The sequence below is a fragment of the Limulus polyphemus genome, unplaced genomic scaffold (genome assembly GCF_000517525.1).
Source record: "Limulus polyphemus unplaced genomic scaffold, Limulus_polyphemus-2.1.2 Scaffold867, whole genome shotgun sequence".
NCBI lineage: Eukaryota > Metazoa > Arthropoda > Merostomata > Xiphosura > Limulidae > Limulus > Limulus polyphemus.
Genome location: NW_013666477.1, coordinates 322,539 through 341,573, shown reverse-complemented (window position 1 = coordinate 341,573; position 19,035 = coordinate 322,539). Strand labels below are relative to the sequence as shown.

Sequence of the window (19,035 nt, the reverse complement as noted above, 5' to 3'; positions counted from 1 at the left end):
TTTTTTTACAACACCCCCCTCTGAAGTCACAAGTGAGAAAAATTACTCATAGTACAGATATTACTAAGGAAGAGTATAATTTTTTTTATAGTCTTCCATCTTATTTGTTTACATAGAAACTAGAAAGTCTAGTAGCCACCTGTCACATCCTTTCTTTTACAAATTGCCAATAACTGATGTTTTCTATTACATCATTTATAACCAATAGAGACAGTATTAATTTACTAAATGAAAACATTTAATGTTACAGTATTCTCAGTACAAATTTTGGCTACATCTGGAAAGTTGCTTTCACCAAGTTCAGACTGAACAGCTAAGGAAATTTTAAGTTACTTATGCCTCAGTTAGAAAACCAGTAGAATTATAATAGTTATGGGACATTGTTTGCTTTTTGTACATTATTACTGTGTTAAGTGCATTCTTCAAGTAAAAATTTAGTGTACCAGCACCAGCATTACAAAAAAGTAGGCTTAACTTTTATCAGCAGGCTGCAGCAGAAAAACAAGAGGCCAAATGTAATTACTAAATGTTATGTGAGTTTTAAATTTAATGTTATAAAGAGAACTAAAATGTGGAAACTTAGGTTTGATAAGTTACTATAGAGGAAAAAAAAAACTGTACAAGTTATGCTTGGAGTAGCTTGTGCATTACATAATTCAATACAGTGACTTGAGCTACACATTCACTGAATGATTTACAGCTTGTATCGTGAGATTAGTCAGACATGACTCAAAGGGCAATTAAACAATAAAGTTAAGCAGAAACAAATACAGACTGTTACAAGACTTATTCTATTTGGGATAAAAAAATTTAGTTTTCTGTTACAATCTGCAATCATTCTAGAAAGAAAGAAAGGGTAACTTAGATTTTTCTTTTTTTTTTGGCAGTTACAAGGTCAGTCCATATAGAACCAGGGTAAAGAAAGTAACATAATAGTTTTATTGAAAAAAAGTGGTATTCATTTAGTAGAATATTGGCTGATAGTAACAATAATGATATTAATGTCGTGATAGTAGAATATTGGCTGATAGTAACAATAATGATATTAATGTTGTGATAGAATATTGGCTGATAGTAACAATAATGATATTAATGTTGTGATAGAATATTGGCTGATAGTAACAATAATGATATTAGTTATGCAAATCCAATATCAAAACTAAGATAAAATATTTTTAACCCTAACATCCATAGAAGAGGTTTTTCCCATTACCATAATTGGCATAAAAGATTATTCTTAACATGATGAAAGTCACCTTACACCAAGACTAGTCAATAGTCTGACTCCATATATTCACAAGAGCTATTTACTATGTCAGAATAGTTACAACTTTACAAGTCTTGTACAAAAAAAAAAAAAAACTATTGCATAATCTTTATACTTGGGTACATACAACATAAAAGTTACCCGCAAAAAAAAAAGTTATGAACTTGTATCTAACCAACTAATTTCAATCACGGATCTTTTCATAAAAAATCATTTCTATACCCAAGTTTAGTTTTTGGTGTTGTGCATTTTAAAACAGTATAAAGACAAATTATACACGTGTTTACCTACCCAAAACTGATATTGGTAAGTAACTCAGTTACCTTCAGAATTCTTATAGTGGCTTACAAAGCAACTAACAAAGCAACATGTCAGCAATACAGATGAATTAATATTTCCAGAAATAGAGATTTTGATCAGGGAATCTTCGCCCACTTCCTTCTACTTGCTTTCATTCCCCTGCTACTGATAATTGGTATCACAGATAGAAAACAGTTCATAATAAGTGCTATTCCAAGAGTCTGACACCCATCCCTGCTTCTGTGAAGCCGTACACAGCCATGTTTACTATACTTAAACATTTACTTGGTGTATCCTCAAAATTTGGTTTTTACTAAGCATTACCAGTATTATGCACACAAAAATATCAGAATTTGTAATAAAGTATTTCTGTGAATGTATTAAGTCGGCCTGTCTTGGAGTCTGATTGGTCTTAGGTCTGGGTGCAAAGAGATTTTCAATGTTAAAAATAATTCATCTTACAGTATTCATATTTAATGAACAAAACCTTTTTTTCAAATTCAATAATCATGTTTTCAAAATAGGATTAAGTTATTCACAAATTATAGTGTTTTCCTTTTCATGCAGTTTTTTTATTTTATAGTTATATTCTCTGGCTTATATGCTGTTCAGTCTATTCATACAAGAAATGCATTAATCATAAGGCACATATATCATTATTTTCTCCATACATTCAAGTACTGCACTCATGAAGTTTGCACTTGTCCCCTACCAAGCTAAGCCTTGTTGAATTTTTCCAACTTCTTGGCAGAAAAGATTTACCTTTCAAATATTCATTTTAAAAGATAATACATAATTCACTAAAATAATGTAAAAAAAAATCTGACTGTTTTTCTAACTAAGAAACAATTAGGTTAGAAAAATGAATAATGCTATCATTCTTTGTTGCCAATTTCAAAAGAACCATTTGAAAGCCTCTAACCTAAAGTAAGTTTTTCTATTGGTTTTAAACAAGTACATCAAATAAAATGGAGCATTTGAAAAAAGCCTTGAAAGTTAAGGACAGATGGGCATGGCTTCTCTCATGGGTTTAGAGTTGATTTAAATCTCAGTAAACAAGCATCAACAAGTTCAACCTGAAGTTCTGGACTTTGGAATTATCTATAGATTGTATCTAAAATATGATTTACAGCATGTGTATGGAGATTTTGATTTGTACTAACTAAGAGGAAAACTTGAAGAGTACTCACATTACATGACAAGTGAAAATTTAGAATTCTTTTTTTTAATTTAAAGAACTAAAACAAAATAAAATTAAGACTTATAAACTACATTTGATGCTAACTGTATTGAGATACTTTTAAAAATTTAATAAACTTTATTAATGTAATTGTTAAAATGTTGTGACATACAGAAGAACTTAACTTTTCACACTGTTAAATGGTATAGCTAGATCCGTTTTGAACAAGCATATTCTATGCTTATAGGTACAAGTTTTAAGCTAAGCCTACTAAGATTAAATTTCATAGGAAATTGTGTACTTTTCAAGCAATAAAAGAAAAAACATTAAAAAAAATGTGCTCTCTGAAAACAACTGTTTTTGTAAACAATGGAAATAAATTTTGATCGGGGTAGCTTTGCCCATATTTCCTTACACTTTCATTCCCATACTTCAAAATTAGAAACAACCTGACTAGTCTAAGTTTAGTGTACATTAAAAAAAAAAATTCAGTTTATGGATAATTAACAACTAAAATTTAATTCAGACTTTGATCCAATGGCTTAAACTAATGTTATAGCAATAAAATGCATTTATGAACTAACAACAATCATTTCTTAAAAATACTACAAAGAATAACATGCGTACATACAGATTACAGAATGATAACTAACAAAGTATGTTACATATTCTAAAAACCTGGTCTCACACAATTCTCCAGTTTTTTAGCTTGTCTTTTCACACACACAATCATAGTGTACATTTTTGCCTTAGAAATATTTTATCTGAAAACTTATTTTTAACCATTAGTGTATGGGTGGGTCATAATGAGCATACCATTCAATGGTAGAGGAAATAAATAACAGAAACAACACATTGGTATACTGAAAAACTACAGATGTGCACTTCAGAAGTCCTACATGTTATGCAAATACAATATGCAAATTGTACAATGGTAAAAAGTATTCTCATTCTTCATGCGAATATCACCTTGTACTCCCGCTTGTTAGTGTCCGAGTCAGACTGATGTTGGCAATTCACATACATATCTTGAGTATAAATACTTTTCTAACATCTGAATTTTGGGGTACAACAGACTTGTACTTTTGACAAAGTTTGCCATATTTTGTATAGATATGCTTAATAAATTCTGAATTAGTCAACATTCCCTTTCCAATGTGGGGGGGGGGTGTCAGTAAAATGGACCAATCCCATGCACATTCTTTTAATGAAACTGGGTTACTCACATTTTTTACACAATACAAATTTTATCTTCTCTACACTAATGCAGAATTAAAAGAAATAAACAAAGACATTGATCTATCTCCAGATTTATTTTGTATTGCATTTTTATTAACTAAAACATGGTTTCAGTGCAACTATACATGAAGGTGCATATCTTCACAAATGAATCGCGACAAAACTTGACAGGAAATTACTTGTAAGCATAATGAAATGGTTTTATTTAGGGGGAACATACATGTTTCAACAAACTAATGTTCTTTCAAAACACGTTCCCCAAAAATAAAACCATTATGCATATAAATCTTTGTGTGTAAATTTACTGTTATATTATTAGCAAAATGTACTTTCAAACACAAGTAAAACATGCAGTACGGAAATACATTATGCAACTCCACTTGTTTTTCTTAACTGCACCAAATAACAAAACTAGTTAGGATACTGTCAAGTATATTCAAGTAAAAATTAATAAGTATTCAATAATGAATAATGATGAAATGGAATCTGTCATGAACGTGACTTGAATCAATGAATCTCTGCAAATTACTCTTTCAGATAGCTACTCTGCAGTTTTGAAGTTGATATCAATTGATTAACTCTTTCACTGTTGTGCCATAAGGCCCACAGTGTTATATCTCCTTCATGTCTGTTGCTATAGGCATATATTAACCTTCTGCTATATTCCTGAACAGATGCATTTATCTTGGTTATGCATATAATGCATCCCAGAATCCCACAAAGTTTTTTTAGTGGTTACATATTAAGTACACCACATGACAAAAGTCATGTTACTACCAATACCTTCAAGCAGGATAACCTGCTTTCACAAACATTTTGTGCTAAATCTTGGGGCTTTTCTGACATTCATTGATTTACTCTTGCAGCTGTATATCCATGATAACCTTGAAGATCAAGATAAATTGTGTACAAAAAATTTCTATCTTATTCTTGAAATATAAAAGTTGTGAATGTCTGAGAAGTTCCAAAATTTTTTTCCAAATACATTTGGGATACAGGATTCCTGTAAAGTGTATGTTGTTTGCTTGTATATTAGGAAAACTAAATTAGAAACAACAGTAGGCCTAAAAATGAATACAATGTTATAAAACAAGGATTTTACACTAAAATCATAAACATGTTTTAGTGACATTAAAACTGTATAGTAAAGACTCCATTATAAATTTTACAAACAAATTTTCAAGATGTATAAATTATGTAACTAAGAGATGTAGACCATAAATTGTCAAAATTTTGGAACACTATTAATAGATAGGTGAATATGATGTCACAAACCATGAAATCATAAACAATCTGTTCTAGTGGCTTTGAAACTTATGTAGCAAAAACCACATTAGTCATTATTAAATAATTTAAAAACATCTGCACAATGAAGAGGTTCAACCATCTCCCTAACTTTAAATTAATACAGCACTTTTACTTTTAGTGATAAAAATAAATATTAATTTTATTTTAATTTCCAAATTAGGCCTAGGCCTACCTTCATTTCCAGTTCAAGAAAAAAAAAAACCTGTACACAAGTAAAATATGTGGAAAATTTACTTGTAAAAACGTACATTTCACAATATCAATAACAAGAATATATCAATATTAGTATTATAAAATGGGTTACTTTTACAATTTTACTGAGTAGGCTTGTTTTCAAAAATTATCTTGCAATCGCTTCAACCTGGATACAGTACTAGTACTAGTAGAACTAGAAGGCTAAAGTACAAGTACCGCTGAACTTTCTGGAAATGAAATGCTCTACCTGTTTTTTATACATACGTTTAATTGCATATTTTACCTTAAAATATTCTTATTTCGATTCATCTATAGTAAGACTGTGTTATTGTTGTTGTTTTTTTTTGTTTTTTTAACAAACTTACCTATCCAAAAAGATATAGACGTCATATAAAACCTTTTGATCAATGTCGATACAAAAAATGGGCAACGTTCCAAAAATTCCAAAGGCGAACACGCCGTATGAACTGGTTATAAATTTTGCTAGATTAAAACCTAAAATAAAAAAAGGTTATAATTACTCAATAAAACCTGAAAGAAATAATTTGTGCCAAATCATATTATACCAAAATTCCCAATAAAGTTTAAACGTTTTATTAAAACCACTAAAGTAAGAAGACACCAGAAATACTGGCAGTATGCACCGTATGGCAGATTTTTGGCTTCTGCCTTGATTTTAAGTTTAACTTAGGCAAGTTAGGATTTTAAACATTATTAATCTGGTGTATCAATAAAATGCTTAATGATATTTACCCAGACTTTTAACCATGTGATATAAAAAGCTTACAAATAAGATACATACTGGACCAAACTATAACAACCAACTCACCTTACCAACACCACATCTGCAAAAAACGAGGCAACTCACTATCTAACTGCGCATCTGCAATCTAATAAAATAGATCCCGGATATAACAAACAACTATAGAGGGATAGAAAACGTAACTGTTTTTCATTACGTTTGCAAATATATGACAATTTTTCCCATAGAGAAACGATTAGAAATTAAATTTAGATAAAATGTAAATTTTATAATAAAACATAAATTAGGTAGTAGGTATTTAAGGGAAAGAAAAATAATAAAATATTGAAATATGACAGATGAGTAGTTTTCTGAAAAAAAAAAAATTAAGGCACCAAATACAGTTGTACCACCTACAGTTTTAGTAGCCTTATAGCACATTAGTCTAAGTTGCCTCACAGAGTCGTGTTACAGTCTTATATATTTTTCTGTCTTTATTCTTTCCTAAGACAATCACAATACAGAATAAACAAAATCTAATAAAGCATTGATATTAATCAAAGCATTTTAACAATCAGATAAATCTATATACTTCTTGATAACAAGGAAACCACTATTTGGAAAATAAAAGTTTTGAGACGGCATGACTGGGTAATGAAAAACTTTATTATAGATGTACAACGTTTCGACAAGATTTTGTCATCCTCGGGTACTTGAGGATGGCAAATATTGTCCAAACGTCGTACATTTATAACCTATATACTTCGTTGTTGCGAAAATACTTTTGTGATTAAATATTAGATTAATTTGAAAACATTAAAATAACTTATAAAATATTGTTACGTATCTGCTCGTTTGTTAATTTTCGGTATAAATTCTTTCCGAGGAACTTCAGCATTACAAGTCCTTTCTTAATTAAAACTAGTTTATTCTTTCTTGATACAACTTTTAGTAATATACAGAATTTCCACAGTCACTTTAACTTAACTACTTTTATAAACACCCGCTATAAATCACAGTGATTCACACACTTTACTTACGACGCCTACTGTTCGCTTGACTCAATTATTTATCTCTTCAATCTATCTATATCGCTTCAATCTATCTGCCCCTCTCGCTGGCTTTCTTTGCCAGGCTTATATACTAGAAAAAAGAGGGCGCCTCGAACAAACTAGAGTTCCTAGAAAAATTCATGATCCTTCTAGAAACTCCAGAGCGCATGCTCCCAGGGTCGCGTGACTTCCGCTGTCGTAACAATATTTTCTTAAAGACAAGCCAGGAACAATAAGGAATGGGAAGGAGATCTTTAGTAGGGAAAAAAAAATTGTATGCGTGATGTGGATTTAAAAATTAATTTGAAATCCACTTGAGGGTAGTAACGACCAAGTATGCGTTTAAGTTGATTTTTTAAAGATAAGCTTTGTTTACCAGTATAGGGAAGACACAAGTATATAGTAAGTTTGGGTACAGTTGGTATCTTAATTGGATTTGTGAGTTTCTTTGTTTGGAAGGTGTTGGTAATGATTTCTAATAAGTGTTGTGGGTAGCAGTTACGTTTCGGGATATCATGTAAGAACGAAATTTCAGAGTGTAGATTAAGATACGTGGAGTTTAAGGCTTGGAAGAGGACAAGAGCCAATGGTCTGGCTGTTTACACAGATGACCTGTGCCAATTGCACAGTAAGGCCTGCCCTGAAATTTCAAAATCAGATTAAAAGAATATCCTTGTGAACAACTTAATTGAGCGATTTCCCAATAAAGCTATAAAGCACCACTTGAGTGTGTGTGTGGCATCCAAACCATGTCAGAGGAGTTTCCATTTTTACTTGGTATGAAGTAGTAACTTTAGGATAGTTATTGGAAAAGAAAAAGTGATAGCAGTAGCAGTTTCACTTCAGACAGAACAATCTCCACGTCTAGCTAGAGCTATACTGATGTTTAACCAACCAACCACATGCTTTAGCACTGCAATACAACCACATTAGTATCCAATGATTGAGCAGAGCTGTCTAGGCCCACCAATGGGTAACATGCCTTGTTTAATGCATATTACCACCACCTGGACATCGTTCTGGATAGGAGGTGTGAAGGATCTGCTTTGTTTGTGAACTGGTGGGATACTGCCCTTACCTTGATGAGCAAACAAAGGTGACAGGGCCATTGATTTTGGCAAAGCAGCAAAATAGGCAAAGTTAATGATTCTGTCCAATGGCTAAGCTGCCTCAGCAGGTCCAGGACAACTAGTAGCAAGTGATGTATATTGTAGCAAATGCTCTAGAAACTAATGAATCCCGAAATTGGTCAGGCCATTGGCTTGGGGTGCAGCGGACTTCTTGCATGGAAAGGTTTAGTGATCAGACCAATTATTTAAGGACTGAGTAGAGTTTGGTATGTACCTATGAGGGAACAAGAATGAGAGGTTGATTTATTGGTTGACACAGGAGCAGCCAAAACAATGAAAGGCATTGCAATATATACACTTCAACCAGTGGACAGTGACTTTATTTTGTTGAATAACAATAGATTAGATATTAGAGGAGAGGTAGATCACTGGTATGATAGAATATGTCAGTTACAGAATAAAGGTAGTCATCTCCAGCCTTGGAACTGGTATTGGCATTTTTAGAATGAACATACTGTGAATATGATCCATCAGTTTCACTGTGCAACTGCTGAAGAGATGTTCCACAGGAGTCTCATCTGGTGTCAACCAGCTTGAGTGCAGGAACTGTGGACTGCATGAGTGTATGTAGCAGAGGGAATAATAGCACCTCCATAACTAAAGGGTGTTCTGTGGTATACTAAGGACAAAATACAATGCACCAGTACTATGTAAACTAGCTATAGAAGTAGTCACACATGAAGTAACTGTTTTCTGTCCAAAAAGCAGACAGCATCAACTTGGACGCCACCTGTCTGATGAGGGATGAAGTCCCAGTGTTTTTTTTTTTTTGCAATTAAGGATGATCGGCTATTCAGCTGTAGACTGGAATGGTTTATAGGTACAGTAAGTGAAGTGGAAATAATTGATGCTAGCTGTAACACTAGGTTTGGGTCCATCACACCACACCAGAAAGCAAGTATGTAGCTATTAATACCTCTCAGGTTATTGGCTGAGGAATGTAAAAACAATCTACAACCCATTCAGTAAAAACAACCCATTAACTTGTTGTTTCAATATGGTGATGTATTTATGGGACCAGATGACTGATTTGGTTGAACAATGGTGGCTTGGCACAACATAGATACAGGTAATGCACATCTAATAAAGCAACCACCACGCCGGCTTTCCTAGAACACTAAGTACGTCATAAGTGATGAAATACAGTAGATATTGAAAGACATAGTTACACAAATTTTGCAGAGTTCTTAGTAATCTCCAGTAGTGACTGTCTGGAAAAAGAGGAAGGTATGCCAAAGTTCTGTGTTGATTTTAGGTAGGCGAATACAGTAAATTGCATTGATGCCTTCCTTGTACCATGAACAGATGTGTGTGTCTGAATTAATTAAAAGGTTCAACACTTTAGATCTGGCAATTTGAGTTGGATGACAAGAGAAAATCTAAGGCTGCTTTATTTTTATACAAGAGATGACTTGTATGTATTCTGCATCATGCTATTCAGCCTGGGTAACATGCCCACTATTCAAGAGACTAATGGAGCGTAAAATAAATGAACTGCAATGGGAGAGGTGCCTGGTCTACATCAATTATATTTTGATATTTGGTCAAAAATTCAAGTCTGCTGTTAAGAACCTTAGAACGGTATTCCAGCAGATAAATAAAAAAATAATTGAAAATGAAATCTCAGCAGAGCCCACTCTTGCACACAGAAGCGACAGTCCTCCATCACATTGTAGGGTGAGATAGAGACACTACAGACCCATTTAATATAGTCATAATGAGAGATTGGACTCCCCCCTGTGACCAAGCGAAAAACCCACAGTTTCAAAGTTTCTTGTATTACCAACAATTCGTGGATAGGTGTCACAATTAGCACGTCAGGAGCTTCAAGAAGAACAAGTGAAGGACCCCAACTTAACAGGGCCTTCTTGCCGTTTCGCAAGGTATAGCCCAACAAGCATTAATATAGGAGTGTAGAATTGGTACACGTAACCTGAGGCACTTGTATGGCCATGTACAAGTGCTGGAAGGTGTGGTGTACCGTTACTATAAATCACCAAGAAGTGGTCCTCAGACTGTGTTGCAGCTAATTTATTGTTACGACAGCGGAAGTTACATGACGCTGCTGGCGCGTTGGCGTGATGAGTTTCTCGAATGATCGGGGAAGTCCGAGTGTGTTCGAGATGCCCTCTTCGTTAGTATATAAGCCTGGCAGAGAATGGCAGTTGGGATGATGGAAGAGAGAGGAGTAGTTACTTTGAGTTCCGTGTAATTTATGATTTTGTTAGTTTCGAGCTAGTGAACCGTAAAGTGTGCGTTTTGCACTCGTCTAGAGCGAAGTTATTGAGATCGTGAATCGCTGTGATTTATAGCGTGTATTATAAAAGTTGTTAAGTTTAAAGTGACGAGAAACGTACTGATTGTGGAACTTCTGTGCAATAAAAGTTTGTATCGAGGAAGAATAAACTGGTTTAATCAAGAAAGGACTTGTATCGCTGAAGATCCTCGGAAGAATTTCTACCGGAAACAAACAAACAAGCAGATACGTAATATTATAATATATTCAGAATTTTGAGGTACCTGTAACTAAGGGGGGAATCAGCCTCAACCTAGCTCCCCTATACCATTATAGAATAAGTCGTTTAGAGTAGAGAAAAAGCAGATAATTAATTTTTTAAAGACAATGAGGCAGTCTAAGAGTTGTCAAAATTTCATATACTTATATATATCTATTCTATTTTCATAGTTTTGAGTTGATTACCACAGTTTATATTGTTGCGTCAGCGAGGTCACGTGACTAGTGTCACGCCACCTCTCGAACTTTCGGGAATAGTCGGGAGATTACTAGATATAGGGTAGGCTGGTATATATATAAGAGGGTGACAACGCGACGGGACAACAATGTGTGTGTAGGTAGTGAGTAATTGATCTGCAGTGAGAAAGTATTATTGAAGTTGAGCACGTTCGTTGTTATAGCGTTTGTTTTAGCGCGATTGTTGAAATTAAGTGTATCGTAAAGTTATATTCGGAAAGAATAAACCAGTTTTATTAAGTAAGGACTTGTGTCGCTAAAGTTTCGTCGGAACGAATTTACGGAAAATCAATTAACAAACGGAGACGTAACAATATGTTTTAGGTATTACAAACAGATAATTAATATACGAAGGCAGAGAGGGACACAGACAACTACAGTGGCAATTTTAGTATTCCACAATAGATACAGAATTAAGAATAAATAACATATTTCAGCTTTCTACGACAGTAATGGTTACTACAGAACCAAATATCACCTAAAAGTTGGGGATGGGGGATGTGTAAAATATGTTGTTTTATACACAATTATTCTGATTAAATGATATAAGTCTCACAAACATTTCTTTCTTACGTACTTAACAGCATTCTAACCATTTAAAGTCAATAAAAAAGGGTTTTATGACATTCTTAATATATGTATATATAATCTTAATATACCTAACATATGGCGGCTATTTTGGATTTTTTCGGTTGGTTTCACTTTCAAAAGTTATCCGTAGGTCAAACACTACAAATGTGCCAGTTTTGGTGAAGAACCATAAACAAAGTTCCCCTATATTCATCACCGTTTTACGAGATGTTTTAAATGTTTCACCGAAGAATATATATATATATATGAATAGGAATATAAAATTAAATTAGTTTCCTGACGATAATTTGAAAATAAAATCACGTGGAAATAAACTCGGAAAAAAACTTGTATAAGCAATCCGAAGTTAAACGCTACAAACCAAGTTAAACTACGCACTAACCGGAGGACCAATGATCACAAACAAATCTAATGACGTTATTGATGACCTATTTGACTATAACCGGATTGGCGTTGCTCTGTCTTTAGCCTACTATCTCCCAAAGAGTGTAGGAATTGTGTGGATTTCTTAGACGTTACATGCTTAAGTCTTGTTCTGCTTTTACAGTCACATATTTATTGTCATAGTAAAAAAAATACTGCAACCGAGAAATGGCACTAAAACGAATAAAAAAAGAACTGGACGATCTAAGAAAGGACCCTCCTGCCCAATGTTCCGCCGGCCCTGTGAGTGATGATCTTTTTCATTGGCAAGCCACAATAATGGGTCCGTCAGAAAGTCCATATCAGGGAGGTGTATTTTTTTTGACAATTCATTTTCCAACTGATTATCCATTTAAGCCACCTAAGTTAGCATTTACAACCAGAATCTATCATCCAAATATTAACAGTAACGGAAGCATATGCCTGGATATATTGAGATCACAATGGTCACCGGCGTTGACAATATCAAAAGTATTATTATCAATTTGTTCTCTGTTATGTGATCCAAATCCAGATGATCCACTTGTACCTGAAATAGCAAGAGTGTTCAAAACTGACAAAGAGAAGTTTGGCGAAGTAGCACGTGAATGGACTCGCAAGTACGCCATGTAGATACAAACTACAAGAATACTTTCTTAAGACTAATACAGAACTAATAGTAATGTAGTTAAAACAACTAACTGTTGACAATATTGTTTGATGTTTCAGAGTGCTACTTCAAGTTCTTGTGAAGTTTTCTGTTGGCTGGAATACAGACAATAATGATAAACAGTCGTTGTCAATTCAATTAATTATTCAGGTTTAATGTTTTCAATTTAAGGTAATTTTCTGGAAATTTCACATTAATTTAATTTGACTATACTATTAATTAATTATTATCACCAAATAAGATTTTGACCTTTTGATAGTTTTGTCTCAGTCTTACAAATTGCAATGAAATAGAATTTAGAAAATGCTTTCAAGCATATTAAGGTATGAATTATTTACTTATCTTTTATCATTGATTAAAATGTTTTAAATGAAGGAAAGCTTTTTGTATATTTGTGCTGTTTCTATTATGATGCTTATTCAGTTACTTTTAGCTTTAAGTTTTTGTTAAGTGAGCATGTGGGCATTGCTTGATTTGTACAAATCTTTCAGTTTTGCAAGATACAAATGTAGTCTAAATCCAAGGATTTAATTGAGATTAGATGAGGCAAGCATAAAATTAACAGTGTGCCCATTTATTTTTCTTGCAGTTTGCGAGACAGCATTAATGGTTTATTATTTATTGTGGTATCTCAATTTTGTAACATATTGTATGGCTAAAAATCTGTTTAAGAAATTAAGAAATAAACAAATTAAAAAAAACTTTGCCCTTTCTTTAATACCATGCATTAGTTCAGTCTCATAGATACAAGTTACTTGGTTGTGCAAAACTAGAATAAATTTCACTGTGATAGATACATTAAGATATACAAGTAACAGAATTTTCTTGTTTGGTTGGTTGTACCAAATATCAGGCTACAATAAATAGTTCGTTCTTTGCCAAAGGTAAGTACAATTTTTAAAAAAAATTTAAAACTTGAGTTGCTTTAGTAATGCTTGAAATATTATTTATCTGGTAAATTTGTATCATCATTTGTCTTAAATTTATAAATAGTTTTCAGAAATGTTTGAACTAATAGACCTACTTACAAAATTTTTTGTCAGTTTTAATGTCCTAGTTGAAGTTTTATTTTAATTCATAAAGCACTTGGATTATAGGATGGTTTCTATTTATAAATAGAATACTTAAATAAGAATAAAAGTTGTGAATTGTAAACCCATGATGTATATGTTCATACTTTAAACATTCAACCCTCCTCTTGTCAAAATATCTAAACACTTTTTTCCTAAAATTACAAAATAAAAATTCTATACTTAACACATAGTTGAAGGAAAAGTTATGAAAGGAGGAAAAGAACCTATTTTTTGAATAAATCTTTCTTTGATTCAGAGTTTAAAATTTTTATCTTTGAAACTCTACCACTATATAAGTTACTAAAAATAAGTGGAATTTTTATTCTGAACTCTAAACTTTATGAAGAATAGTAATTCCATACCAAGAAGACCTGAAAAAAGCTCATTATGAGGTTAACCCTTTCATGAACCTCAATAAATGTCTTGCTCTTGTTGCTACAAATATTGATGTAAGAGTCAAAGAAACAATGGGTTAAATCCATTCACATTTTGTGATTGCAAACTGAATGACATAATTTGATGTATTAATAAATGATTCAACTTTTAAATAATACACAAGAAATGCACCCTATTGTGGAGATTAAAATGAAGAGTGTTTCTCGCACTGGCCTTCCAAACCAACAGTATTGTGAAAGCATCATGAAAGGAGTTGTACCACATGGAACTTTTACCAGAAATGATAATATTTATATAAACCAAAGATGCCAAGTTCTCAGGACTTTAATGAATATACTTAATAAATACTCTTAATTAAACCTGACAAACTAACAGTATTGTGTAAGCATCATGAAATAAGTTATACCATGTAGAACTCTTACCAAAAATGATAATTTATATAAACCAAAGGTTCCAAGTGCTCGTGACTTTAATAAATATATTTGATAAATACTGTTAATTTAGCTTGACAAAATAACTTTTAAAATAGTGCTTTTATCACAGCATTTAATATTTATAAACAATACAAACATGGTAAAGAAAAGTCAATGCAGTAAAATATAGTCATGAAATAAAATAATTAATTTGCAGCTTAAATTGTTTAGTTAACAATTGTGAACAATGAGATAATTTATTGGAAGTTTAAAACTTTGATACCTACAGGAAAATACTTCATATTTCTATATGTACAGTACTACATATTCTTCTAGAAATTTTACTTCAAACAAAACCTTGGTTATCTAAATATATATACGAAGAATTATTTTTCATCAGTGCATTATTGATTGAAACTTGGAGATATTTTAGCTGTCAAATAATACTGTTGTCAATCAATTGAAAAAGAAAACAGTGACAAATTTTTATATTTGTTGCTGATTAATATATTAATGAATTTGTAGCTTTCATTGAAAGTGAAAAAGAAAATATTGTATATGTAAATTAAATTTTAAATACATCATTCAAATGTTGTGTGTATAAGGATTTATTTTCCAATGATTAGTAGTTATAGTTTAAATTGTTTTACTGTATGTTTTTCTTTTGTTATTGTTGCAATCAAATTCAAAATTAAATTTTTAAACTTGTATTGTTTACATTCAACAAAAGCATTTCAACAAAATTTCATCTGTAATATCTATTTTTCTAGTTTGATGTTCCTCTAGCAGAACTGAAGAAATCTCTCATTACAATAAATTCTATTTTAGATGACATTTTTTGATTGAATTCCTATTCATACTAGCAGGCAGTTATGGTAGTGATAAATAGTCTTAGTTATTAAGGTTTAACCTTTTTTTGCCATATGACATTTTGAGACACCTATCTAACCTATACATGTCAGTGAGGAGAAATATTTTTTTTCAGTTATGTTTTTCTTTGCTGACTATTTTTGTTTTTGGACTTGAAACATATCATGACTTTATTAGATGCAAGATGTACTTGTGAAGCAGACTAATTTCAAAACAGTATTAGGATTTTTTAATCACTTTCTGATGAACTTCAGCATTGTATTTCAAAACAAAACTAAAATACAAATTTTGTATTGGTTTTTCCGTATTTTTTTTTAATACTATAAACTGAGAAGATATTGGCTGAGAGAAACTGTAAATCATAAACACTTGATATGTTAACAAGTGTGTTTACATTTATAAGGGGGATTACACAGCACACAGTTTGTCCATGTGTGGCTCAGTGTTTAGGGTGCTGAACCATGACTGAAAATCCATGGTTTATGTCTAGTTGCCACAAAATTGTGCATTGCATTTTGGGGCCACAGGTGCCTTTGTTATTCAGTTATAGTAGCTCAGAGTTAACAAGGGCTGCTGTTGCCTAGCAACCTTCCCTCTAGTCTTATCAGCTCAGAATTAGGGATGTCTAGTACAAAGAACCTTTGTTTTGCTTCATACAAATATCTGAAACAAACAACCAGTACATAATTGGTAAATACATGTACATATTTAAAATATATTTGTGAATGAATAGTGTAAAAATACCATTTAGCCCTTTCAGATTACCAATTAACTGTTTGTGTATCAATTACTACACTTGAATGCATGACCTTAAATTTTTCAAAATTTAAACATTTATTGCATGGTTAACCCATTTTGATGAGCCCGCCATGAATTAAATAATTCTGTCGGTACCGGCCTTTACTAGCTTTTGAATAATATTAACAAATTTAGATATAAACTTACTTTCACTTAAAATCATTGATGAAAATAACAGTTCTAACAAAAAGTTTTGTGGAATTAGATTCCATGTATGGAGATAAATTATTGTGAGGCCTTTATTTTAAATATTAAAAGTTGGCATTTCATGCCAATGGAAACTGTGAAACTTATCTTGAAAAGTTTTCACTTAACAAAAATTATGTTGAGTAATAATGAAGATTTTGGGTAAAGAATTTTTTATTTTTTTGTAAGAGGAAACTAGCAGAGACGTCAATGTGGTATTTTGGTGTTAAAATGATCTCCTTAATGAGTATTAAGTAGTTCTGCTATATATTGGGAGGATCAGTTATGAGGTAATGCTGTATTTAACTAAAACTAATAGAATTTCAATAAAGACATAAACAGACTGTGTTTAACTGAGAATGAAACCCACTTTATTAATTCAAAGACTGTGTGTGTACTTGCTTATGGACGCTGAATGACTATCGCTCACTGGATTTGTGAGTTGATGAAACTGGTTTTTTTTCCCTTGAGATGTATTCCCTCTAACCCATTCGTTCTAGATCCAGAACACAAATGTTTAAATCAAATGTTTCTTACTTAATGGGAAACAGATTTACCTATAGTGACTAGCACTACCCACGTGACTGTTCCTTCTCATTTAAACACAAGGGAGGCCATAACTTCAAGGTGTCACCACTGGAGGACATTGGCAGGATTACATCCATGAACAGAACAGGTGTTAGCTCCGTAGAATGGCAAAGGCAGCTAAAACAAAGTCAACTTTCCTTCCTTCACCGTATCTTATGCAAAACTGAATTGACTTAGAATAAATGAAAGATTTGATATTAACTACAATATTAACAATGTAGGTGAATTAAAGTCAATTTAGAATACAAACTACAAAAAAAAAAAAAATCATAGATTCATAACTTTTTGAAATTATTTGTGTTGTTTTAAGGAGTGCAACGTTAGTACAGTTTTGACATTAAGGGATTACTTCTGCCTGTTTCTAGAGTGTGAGTTTACTGCTTTTGTACTACTGCTTTCTTCAGGTAAACTGATTTTTCCTAAAGGAGTAATTTAGGTAGATCCTCTATATAATGGGAGACTTGACAAGGTAAACTGTGAAGTGACACTGAATTCTACTAAAACTAATTGAGTATTTGGTAAGAAAGAAATGGACTGGTGACAAAGTGTGATACGCAATGAAAACAATCTTTATTAAGACACAAACCCAATGTGTATGTGTGTATACTACACGATGGACAGCTGTCCTCACTGGTATTGTAAATTGAACATGCTGGCTAAACTCCTTTAAGACTCATTTTCAAACTGACTGATACTTTCAAGATGATGTTCCAGACTGTTTCATTCTCATGTTATGCAGGTTAATCCTTAATGTCTGACTTACCCAGACCAACTAGTTCTATTCTTGAGACTGTTGTTTCCAATTCAATCCTAAAGGAGGTTGTAACCTCGAGATAGCATCTGACCTGCCATTGAACAACACTGCTTTCGACTTTCTTAAGCAATATGTAGCTTTATAGCTTATCCTAACTCCTATGGGCAGACCAGATGTTATCTCTAAAGGAATGACAAAGAAAAAGTGTAAATATAACATAATCAACTTAACGACTTTCTCAACCATGTGTCATGTGAAAACTGCATCAAGATAAGCTAGGTGGTTAGGATTCTTGACTCAGAATCTGATGGTTGCAGAATCAAATCCCCGTCCCACCAAACATGCTCACACTTTCAGCCATGGGGGTGTTATAATGTGATGGTTAATCCCATTCTTCAATGGTAAAAGAGTTGGCAGCAGGTGGTGATGACTAGCTGCTTTTCCTCTAGTCTTTCATTTCTAAATTAGGGACAGATAGCCTTAGTGTAGCTTTGCATGAAATTCAAAAGAAACCAAACCAAACCTAGAAATAAATGAAAACATGTTGAAAAATTCTACATAAAATTAAAAAAAAGTTGAAAAATGTGGTATGTCTGCATACCACAAGGTTGAATTTAACATTAACTGTGTGGTGAATTTTTGGTGATTAAGAGTGGTCCCGTGATAAGAGTTCCTTCTTGTTCACTGTAGAAACAAGCAGAACAGTCCATTAAAACCAGAATGGTCATCATTTATCAGGTAAGTAATACAAAGGAATTTTGTTTTTTTATAATTATGAACTTGAGGCATTAATTGTTTTTCTTACAAGATAAATATATCTCAAGTATATTTTGTGTGCTTTTCTAAAGTCAGAGGAAGTGGTGGTGAAGGTGTTTGCTTGGGCTAAAGCTACCCAAAAATGTCCTGTAGCCCCTACACCCAATGCAAAATGCTTATTATTCACCTCCTAAATATTACAGTATGTGTGCCTGCACGATGTAGAGTACAGCCACCTCAGTTTTTGTCTAGCCCACCTCAAGCTCCTGATTGTAATAAAATGAAATGTTTGTTATTTCTAAAATAATTGACTGATATATATATATATATATATATATATATAGAGTACTTTAATTTAATTAATACTACCACC

The 19,035-nt window shown here is 32.4% G+C and overlaps 2 protein-coding genes across 2 annotated transcripts in view; one reads left to right on the top strand and one right to left on the bottom strand.

Moving 5' to 3' along the window:
• LOC106460948 (eukaryotic translation initiation factor 5-like) overlaps positions 1-6,389 on the bottom strand; it is a 26,583-nt gene extending 20,194 nt beyond the window's left edge. The window contains exons 1-2 of the mRNA XM_013920705.2: positions 6,319-6,389; positions 5,855-5,984 (exon numbers count right to left, since the gene is read on the bottom strand). The gene's annotated coding sequence lies outside the window, so the exon portion shown is untranslated. The remainder of the gene's footprint in view (positions 1-5,854; positions 5,985-6,318) is intronic.
• A 5,797-nt stretch (positions 6,390-12,186) lies between these two features.
• LOC106460951 (ubiquitin-conjugating enzyme E2-17 kDa-like) lies at positions 12,187-14,158 on the top strand. Its single transcript, XM_013920707.2, has one exon. It carries the CDS (start codon positions 12,348-12,350, stop codon positions 12,789-12,791), a length of 444 nt encoding a protein of 147 aa, XP_013776161.1. The 5' UTR covers positions 12,187-12,347; the 3' UTR covers positions 12,792-14,158.
• Positions 14,159-19,035: the final 4,877 nt, after the last annotated feature.